This window comes from Calonectris borealis, chromosome 21 (assembly GCF_964195595.1).
Source record: "Calonectris borealis chromosome 21, bCalBor7.hap1.2, whole genome shotgun sequence".
In the NCBI taxonomy this organism is placed as follows: domain Eukaryota; kingdom Metazoa; phylum Chordata; class Aves; order Procellariiformes; family Procellariidae; genus Calonectris; species Calonectris borealis.
Window position 1 is genome coordinate 2636872 of NC_134332.1, and position 9119 is coordinate 2645990.

A 9119-nucleotide genomic window follows, 5' to 3' on the forward strand; every position below is an offset into this window, starting at 1 on the left:
GGGGCGGGCCGCGCTCCGCCCACGCAGGGGCCGTGGCCGCCGGTGTGGTAAAGCTCCGGGGCTCCGCCGGCCGCGGCCACCCCGCAGAGGGCCAGCCCATCGGGGCGGCTGGGGCAGGGTCGAGGGTAGCGCAGCCAGGGCGAGCTGTGGGGTTACGGGGAGCCGCGGCCTGGGAACGGTCCCTCAGGCGGGAGGGGGATGGAGGCGGGGCGCTGTTTGCCACGGCGGTGCCGGCGGAGCCGCTGGAGCAAGGCTGGGAGAGGTCCCTGCGGAGGGTCTTCGGGCCCAGCCAGTGTCTGCGCAGCGTTGGGTCCCCGAGGGAAGTGGGGTTCCTGCCCGCAGTTGTGCGGGGCAGGGTGCAGGAGCAGTAAGTGCTTGGGGCTGTGCCCCATGTTTTTTGTGTTCACGCCTGTTGCGTTCCCACTCGCCATCCTTAGCAGCAGCCTTTGGGGTATGGCTGGATGGGGGGGATCCCTCACTTTCCTCCAGCCCTGGGTGGCTCTTGGCCCTGCCAGCGGAGCAGAGCTTTCTTCCAAGGCTGTGGGACAATCCCCCACTCCAGCAGTATGTCACTGGGCTTCGTTCATGGCTCTTCTCCTCTCCACAGCTGGCAGAAAGGGCTGGACTTCTCCTCCTTTGGCCAGTGCGAGGAAGCCATCACCTGCTATTTGAAAGCCATCAACCTGGATCCGCAGAGGGTAAAGGGTCCCTAGAGGGCTAGGGATACACCAGGCTGGGAGCCGGAGAAGGCAGGCAGCATCGTTAAGGCTGGCTCTCATGCTGGCATCTGGCTTCAGGATGCTGTTAACCTCTTGCCAGGCTGATGCTGGGTAGTTTGAGCAGGGCTTGGCCGGGCCAGCGTGGGCTGAGGGTTGTCTGTGATGCAGGGAGAGCTGTATGAGCAGCGGGCAGAGGCCTTCCTCCAGCTCTGCGACTTCCAGTTGGCCGTGCTGAACTTCAGGAAGGTTCTCACGGTGGTGCCTGCACGGGAGCAGCCTTGCCTGGCTCGCCTGGCCCTTGTCCTTGACCTGCAGGTCAGCCACTGCTCCCCTCCCCCTGTCCGCAGCCCCAGCCTGTGGCCAGGCTGACAGGGCTTCCCTGCAGGGCCGATGTCTGCTTGATCAGGAGCTCTACTGCGAGGCCCTGGAGGCCTTCACACAGGCAGCCGAGCTGCAGCCTCAGAGTGTTTTGCCAGAAGAGGTAAAGCCAGGGCAGTGCTAGGCTCTCCGGCTGTGCTGGCCCTGCCGTGGGCTGCCTCCAGCCTTGTCCGTCTCCTCTTGCAGCATCGTGTGTCTTGCGACTCTCAACAAGTTCCCAGAGTGCCTTCGGATGCTCAGCAGAGAGCATGGAGGAGACTGTGAGGAATCCTGATCCGTACGTGCTCCGCACCTCCTTCTACGAATGCTTTGGGCAGGTATGGCCGCTCCGGTCCCCGAGGGGCCCTGCTGCCCATCCTGGAGGCTGGGCATGCGCTGGGAAGCACCAGGCTCTGACGGTACCCGGCCTCCCCGGGCAGCTGGCCTTGTGTCACCAGGACATCTGAAGGGCCCTGGACCTGGAGCCACGGCACAGAAAAGCCCAGGCCCTGAGGTGGAGGCTGCTGAGACGAGGCCAGGAGGCCAAGACCGAGGCGGTGTGCAGGGACCTGCGTGGGGCCCTGCTCAAGATCAGCTTCTCCATTGAGAGTGACCCCCTCGGCCGCTGAATTCTTTACCCTCAAGTAGTGAGAGTGTCACTGTGGCCAGTCGGCTCCATCGGCCTCCAAGCTCTCCTGTTTCTGTCCCTGTGTCACAGGGGGGCCCTCCTCCGATGGCTCAAGGACTTCAGTGCAGCCCGTGAGGACTTAGCCAGGGCGAGGGAGCTGGGTGCCCCGGGGGGCCCGGAGGCCCAGGAGGCTCGGCAGCAGCTGGCGCTCACCTACAACGACTGTGCTGTGCACTGCTCCACCCTGGGCCGGTTCGATGAGGCTGTAATGCTCCTTGGCAAGGCTCTGCGGGACGAGAGGAGGGAGAAGGGGCTCTATGTCAACAGACGAGGCAAGTAGCTGGGCTGGGGATCGCAGTGGGGTCTCCGGGGTGAGGGCTGGGGTGTCAGACAGCAGCGTCTGCACTCAGGCATTGAGCGTGTGCAGGGGAAGGCCCTGCGCTGGGGTCCTGTGTTAGGGAGCGGTGACTGAAATGGGCAGTAGGGCCCCTGAGTTCCCCCTGGGTCCTGACTCCGGTTCACAGCTGTGCCTGCCTGGGCCGTTTCAGCCATGGGGAGAGGTACCAGGAGCCGGGATTTACCACTGGTGGTTTGGCTCCCTCTCCGCATGGCCTGTCCTGGGGGCATGGCTGGGAACAGCTGCTCTCTTCCAGACCGGGCTGTGTCTCCTGCCTGGCGGAGCTCAGAGCTTTTGGCTAATGATGCTGAAATCTTTGTGGCTGGACACGCGCTGTGCATATTTCCCACTGGCACGGAGAGCTCCAGACAAAGCCCAGGGGTGACAGCCAGCCCCCAGCCGCTCTCATTTAACCGAGACGCCGACGCTGCCTCGCTGCAGACAGCTTCCTTCGCCTGGGGGAGCTGGCCTATGCGCTAGCGGATTAGCAGCAGGCACTGGAGCTGAGCCTGGGGGACCGCGTTGTGCGGAGACGGGTTGCAGCGGCACTGTGCGAGCTGGGATGGCAGGACTTGGTGGCAAGGTGAGCGGGTGGGCTGGTGCCGTCTGCCCCAGGGCCAGTGGCGAGGCAGGCTGCCGAGCGTGCTCGCTCCCATCCCCTCGCAGGCAGTACCGGCAGGCGGAAGCTCAACGCCCAGAAACCGCTGTCCTACCTGTGCCGGGCCAGGGCCCGCTTGTGCCTGAGGAGGGTGGAGAGCGCAAGGGAGCATGTCGCCCTAATTCTGTGGCTCGACCCCACAGACGACGGGGTACAGGCCTGCGCGGCTCCCTGATGGCCTCCTCGGGCCATGGGCGATGTTCTCACCTGTTGCCTCGACTGCAGTCCCTGTGCCTGCCCCTCACGCGGTTTGAGGCAAGCCCTCAGTTCTGTATTGGGGGCAGCAGCTGATCAAGGGTCAGGGACTGGGGCCAGGCGTCCTGCCAGGGTCCAAGCCAAGCAGCGAGGGCTATAGCCTGGCTCTTGCAACAGCCTTGTGCCACAGCCACTGGGCAGGTCTCTGTCCTTTTTATTTTCATTTTCCTGTTTTGTTGACCCTAATTCAGGGCAGAAGCCCTCCTGTGTCTGCCTGTGCTAAGGGGAACGTGTCTCCACATGACCATCGCCCAGCGTGGCACCACTCGGGGCAGCAGCATGGCTCAATTGATCTGGGTTTTGTTTGAGGTGAAACCCAGGCTCCCTGGTGGGGCAGGTCCCAGTGGGGCTGGTGGGGCCTTTGCTGGTGGCACGAGGTGGTGTTTGGCTGCGGCGGTGGAAACCCCATGGCTCAGTGCTCAGAGCTCACTGTGGGGATGAGTTTTTCCATGGAGGAAATCCAGGTCTCACCTTGTCGCCGCTGCAGATCCTTTCCCTCATACGCTACCTCTTTCCAAGAAAAGACTGTCCGTGCTGTCCTGAGGAGCGAGACTGGATGCCTTGCCCAAGAAACCTTGGAGAAAATCCTTCAGAGCCTCCCAGAACTCACTGTTTTGGCTGGTGTTGCCTGGTGTGACAGCAGCAGTAAGTACGTGCTGGGGGGTAGTTTGTCTTGGGTGTTAGCCCGCTAGTGCTGCCCGCTCTGAAGGGGGGTTGCTCAAATCCCGGGTGCGAAGGTTTCGTTTGCTCTGGAGCGCAGTGGCATGTTTCAGAGCTCACAGCTGAAGTACTCGTGCTGACAAAGGTGGGTTTTGCCCCTTTCTGCTCCTAAAAGGTGATGGTGGGTTGCTGGATGTCTACACTTGGCCTGGGAGCCTTGTTCCAAGCAGGTGTCTCACTCCTCCTCAGCCCTCCCTGATAAAGGGTTGCTGCAGGCCTGTAGCATTGCCTTTGCGCTGGCACTTGTCCCCAGGCTGCTGATGGCACTAGAGGATGATCAGAAGGAAGCGGTGCCCGAGGGCGCAGGGCTGCACACGGGAGTAGGAGCTGTGCAAGGGACAGCGACTCACGTGAGCAAGCCCGGGGTGCGGCCGCAGGGGCTGCAGGCTTGGATCTCGCACCCAGCGAGCACGCGGAGCGGCAGCGATAGCTGCTGCAGGAACGGCTGGTCTGCCACTGTGCCCACCCGGCACCTCGCCTCGGCCCTCAGCTCCCTGCGCGCGGGGCCACCGGGCAGGCTTTGCAAAGCGACGCTCCCTGGGAAGGAGGTGACGTGGCTCCCACTCCTGCACCAGCCCTGCGAACGTGACCTTTGGACCCAGAGATGTGCTGTGCAGTGGGGGGAAAGTGCTGCTGGGGCAGAAAGACCCAGCGGCCTCCTGGAGCTACACTGGCTCCTCTGTGGAGGAAATCTGCCGTTTCGCCTCCTCTCCAGGGAAAGGCTGCTGTCTTGTTTCCAGTTACCTAACTGGAGAGCATCAGCTCTGTGTCGCTAAATCCCCAAAGTCCCACCGCATCAGGCAGCTGTTCCCATGCAACTGCCAATCTTCCAAGTCCTTCTGCACTAGCTGCAGTCAGGAATCCAAGTAAAAGACTGTTCCCCAACCGTTTATTTCATAAAAGATTTACTTTAAAATTAGAAATGCATAACATTTTTGGAAGAGGCAGAATTTTTGAGTCTGTCTGTGGGTCAGCTCCCAGACAGCATTTGAGTGGTGTCTAAAATCGCGGTCCCCAAAGCTCTGGCCCTGGAGCTGGAATGGTCCCAAGTGCTGGCAGCTCATTTCAGCTGGCAGCTCATAGGGCCCGAGCGGCGCATCGGGAGCTTTGGGAAGCATCCCTGCACCCATCGCTCGGGCAGTTTGTTCCTAGAGAGTGAATGATTCTGGTTCCTCTGATCTGTTCTCCCATAACTGACTGCACAGAGGAGATTAAAACCTGGGCAAAGGCCAGTGATGTTGTGCACATGATGCTTGGCAGCTAATCTTCTCTAAGTTGTCCCCCAGTCCCCTGTTGTAAGTGACACTCCCCAGAACCTGAATGGACTCTGGCCCTGCCAAAGCCTGCAAGGTCTGACCAGCAGAAGGATGTACAAGAGGCTCAATAGCTCATAGCACCAACTCTCAGCCTGCTGTAGAAATCATCACTGAATAAAAGGAATTTTCAAAATCATTAGTGGCACCACGGGCTCCCCCAGAGGTAGGACTGAAATTTTTTGTAGCCGGTAAAACAAGCGAGAAGTCTTTTGGTCGTATCCACCCTCACCTGGCCAAGGGTAAATCAGTAAAGTGCTTTAAATCACATCACTTGCACTCGGTCCCGCAGCCGCATCCTGCTGTGGCCTCCTTGGGGCGGGAGAGACGAGTTCAGCAGGAGAGCGCTTGTGCTGCCGAGAGGGAACACGCAGCTCCCACTGCTCATCCTGCCAGTGCTGGGCTCTGCCGCTTTACAGCTCCACATACATCCCCTATGGATCTGAGCAAGGCCCTCGCCAGCGACTAGAAGAAAAAACTGATCCGAGAGGCCACTGTTTTGCAGCCTGTTGATGAGAATATTTTCTCTTCTTCTGGGAAGTAGGGGATGCTGTCAGCCACCTCCTGGACAACACCCGGACGTACTTCGAGGCCTTGCTGGACAAGTTCGCTGACGACGCACTGCTTTACGTGGTGGCGCTTCAGTGGGAGGAACGGCACAACAAAATCAATGAGATGTTCGTTAATGATCCCGGATTTCCAGAATCCACCTGCAAAAGCAAAGGAAGAGCCAGGTTTTACCTTCAGAGAGTCTCTGCAGTCCCTGGAATTCAAAAAGCTGCTTTGTGCGAAGCCAAAATACTCAGCTGAAGACAGATCTGCTCCAGTTTTGTACAAGGAGAGAGTTGAACCCATCAGTGATCACCCCCCTTCCCCCCAATAGACTTGTTCTCCAGAAATGGGGGGATTTAGCTTGGCTAGTCAGAATTTAAACTCTGCTCCCTGTGACAAGGGCAAAGCAAGAAGAACCAGGCAGGCAGCAGGGATCGGTACGTCTCGGTGCCTTTCCAGTGAGCATGCTGTGCTGTTTGCCATCGCCCAACTGTGAATGTACCTTGTCTCCAAAGAACTTTGCTAAACGTGGCAACAGGTCTGCTGGCTTGGAAGGCTGAACTATTCCTTCCCTTCGCCAGGAAACCTCGAGAGGATCGCAGTTCCCTTCCCTCAAAAACCCCTCATCCCTTTCTGGCTGCCTGGGAGGTGGCAGGCAGTGTTGGTGGCTGCCTGGAATGGGCTTGGCTCCCTCTGCCGGGCTCTGACCCTGCGGGAAGGGCTCTGCACCACGGACTCACTCTGAGGGTTTTCAAACACTGCTTTGGAGATGGCTGGCTCCAGGTCCTGCAGGCTGATTTCCTCCCGGTCCTTGCGGGCACGCCAGAGATCCAGCGTCATTTCGTTGATCTGCTCCCCTCCTGCGTTGCTGCACAAGAATGAGATGCTTATTCAGCGTGTGTCCAGGAAAATGGTGTGGCAGGACAGAGGTGGCATCTGGCACCCTCCAGCCTGCATGGGTGCAAGCCAGGATCTCCCAGCTGCCTGGCCTAAAAAGACTCCTGTAAAGGCAGCCAAATAACAGGGACAGGAGAGCTTTTTCAGACTCTCCAGGTTCGTCTATTCACAATGAAATAGCGTCTCTTGGTATTTGTACAGGCTCAAGGTTTGGAGAAGGAAAAGCAAAACAATGTGTGCTCTGAAGTAGGGGTGACCTCTGCCGAAATGAGAAGCAATGTGCTGGAAGGCCCCGTGATGCCACAGAGGGGCCTCTCTTACCTTACAAAGATGAAGATCGCTTTGCGGTAGTTGGTCCCGTACACAACCCACGAGGGTCCCAGGAATGGTATGATCACGTCGATCAGGCCCGGGTGCATCTTGTCCATCTCGTCAAAGAGAAAGGCCGACCGTCCACAGTTTGTCAAGTTCCCTTGGATCCAGCGCTTCAGGCTTTCCTAGGAAAAATACCCGCCAACCTGTAAGGCCGTGAGATACCGAGGGCGGCGAGGGAGGCTCAAGCTACCGCAGGGCAAAAGCTGAGGCCTGAGCTCAAGTGGAGTTGAAGGTGCTGAAAGCAGCTTGTCCCTGCACAGCACTCGGAGCAGGAACAGCCAGCACTGGGGAGGCCTCCTTTATTCTGTGTTTCGCACAGTGGCAGTTACTGGCTTTATCAGCCCATTGTAGATCTTTTATTACAGATTTAAAGAAGGAGGCAGCAAACTAAAGCTGGGGATTCAGACTCCTACAGTTCCCCACGTTCTTCTCTTTCATCGTGTATCTACACAGTTCCCAGCTACTGAGTGCTTTTTGCCAGCTCCTGTCCTGGTGCAAAAACATGTGCCTGCGCTGACCCAGCAGAGCTCTGGCTCTTTACCACGGCTGAAGTTACTTCAGTGTAGATGCCAACCCACACAAAACCACTCACGTCGCCCGGGGGCATGTATAACGCTTAACTGAAACACTTCACCCAGTAGGGGTTTTACCTTCCTGAAACTATTGCTTTTGAGGACACAATACAACAAATAACTTCCCCAAACACCCAGAAAGCAAATGTCCAGGTGTGCTGATTCCCTGCCCAGGGTTTGGCAGCTAACCAAATTTCTTCCCTTTCTCAGTTTTAAGAGACAGAGTGGCACGGTTAAGAGTCTAGAGCTGCTGTTCAGGAGCTGCTTGCTGCGTGAGGAGGGGATTACAAGTCTAGTGATACGCAGGTTTTCACAGCCATCAAGCTGTTTGGAAAACAACAGGAGAATTTTAGTGCCTTTCATCTAAGCGAAGCACTTTTGTTTGTGCATTCAAAGGGCTGTGTAAATATTTAAAGAATGAGAACATGATCATGGCAAGGACTGCTGTGGGGAAGACGAAAGTGATAACTGAGTGCCAGAGTATATCACAGTTACTAGTGGATCCTTCAGCCAGTGTGTGGAGCCACTTGCTCAGCCATGTCTGTCTGAGAGAGTAAAACAAAGAGCTTTTACTCCTGCTGCACTTCAGGAAACAGCCTGAATGTGTGCATACTGAGGATCAAGATGGGCATAACCAAAGAAAACCCCATCAAGTAGTACTGTGCTGAGAGGCATCCCTTACCTTGTACTGCTCTATCCGCTCAGCATGGGGGAAGTGCACTATCGGAGAGAACTGGTGAACATAGGGGCTCTGGAGTCCACCCTGGAAGAGGTAGCGGATGAGCATGGAGCTCACATAGGTTTTGCCTGTTCCAGTCGAGCCGTGGAAGGACATCACGAGGGGTTTCACCGGATTCCGGTTCTCCAGGAACTCCCTCACTCCCTTCATCACCTGCTGCCTCACCAGGGGCTGCCCCACCAGATTCATGGCCAAGTCACACTCCAGACCTGAAGCAAAGTCAAATCAAGACTGAGGAAAACGCAGGCTGAAGTAGCTCTTGTCTCACACTGCGGCTGTCCCGCCTCTCAGGGCTGCTTCCAGCCCAGGCTGCAGAACGGCCCTGCCGCCCAGTCGCGCCCCTCCGCAGGGTGGGGAGGCCGGGAGCCCGCTCTGCGCCCCGCTCCGGGGACGGGTCTCCTGGAGACACCCTGGCTTCCGGGACGCCCTTGCTGCCGCCTCCCTGGCCTCGGAGTCCCCGTCCTCAGAGGCTCCCCGGGCATCCGCATCCCGGAGCCGCCCGCCCCTTGGCCTCCCACCCCGCGCCTCGGGGCCCCTCACCTCGGGGGCGCCCCCTCTCCCGCACGTCAGCCCCCCCCGCCCCGGCCCGCCACCCCCGCTGACCGCGCAGGTCGGGCCCGAAGTTGCACTCGCAGTCCGCCGAGAAGCCGCAGCGCAGCGCCCACAGGTCCCAGGCGGCGGCGGCGGGGCGGGCGGCGGCCGCCAGCAGCAGCGCCAGGGCCAGCGCCGCCGCCGCTCCGGGGGCCATGGCGGCCGCCCGCTCCGGCACCGCCCGCACTACAGCTCCCGGCGTGCCCCGCGCGGGGGCGGGGCGAGGAGAGGCGGAGCGCAGGGCGGGACTACCAGGGCAGGGGCGTGGTCAGAGAGCGCGGGGGCGGGGCCGGGCACATATTGCCCCGCCTCCCGCCGTGGGCAGGGGCTCCGTGCCCCGGTCGGG

At 59.3% G+C, this 9119-nt stretch overlaps 1 protein-coding gene and 1 long non-coding RNA gene across 3 annotated transcripts; one reads left to right on the forward strand and one right to left on the reverse strand.

The window, feature by feature from the left end:
* Window positions 1-129: 129 nt before the first annotated feature.
* Window positions 130-3199, forward strand: LOC142091315 (uncharacterized). The gene is made up of 3 exons (XR_012676752.1): window positions 130-367; window positions 608-698; window positions 1284-3199. It is a non-coding gene; the product is annotated as an uncharacterized LOC142091315 (long non-coding RNA).
* A 1423-nt stretch (window positions 3200-4622) lies between these two features.
* TOR2A (torsin family 2 member A) lies at window positions 4623-8956 on the reverse strand. 2 transcript variants are annotated; one of them, XM_075170373.1, is made up of 6 exons: window positions 8786-8956; window positions 8336-8391; window positions 8126-8206; window positions 6818-6993; window positions 6340-6467; window positions 4623-5757 (listed from the first exon to the last, which is right to left on the reverse strand). In XM_075170373.1, the coding sequence occupies exons 1-6, from the start codon at window positions 8928-8930 to the stop codon at window positions 5513-5515; spliced, it is 831 nt and encodes a 276-aa protein (XP_075026474.1). In that variant the 5' UTR covers window positions 8931-8956; the 3' UTR covers window positions 4623-5512. The 2 variants fall into 2 exon arrangements, with proteins under 2 accessions (XP_075026474.1, XP_075026472.1); XM_075170371.1 differs by having other exon boundaries at window positions 8126-8391.
* Window positions 8957-9119: the final 163 nt, after the last annotated feature.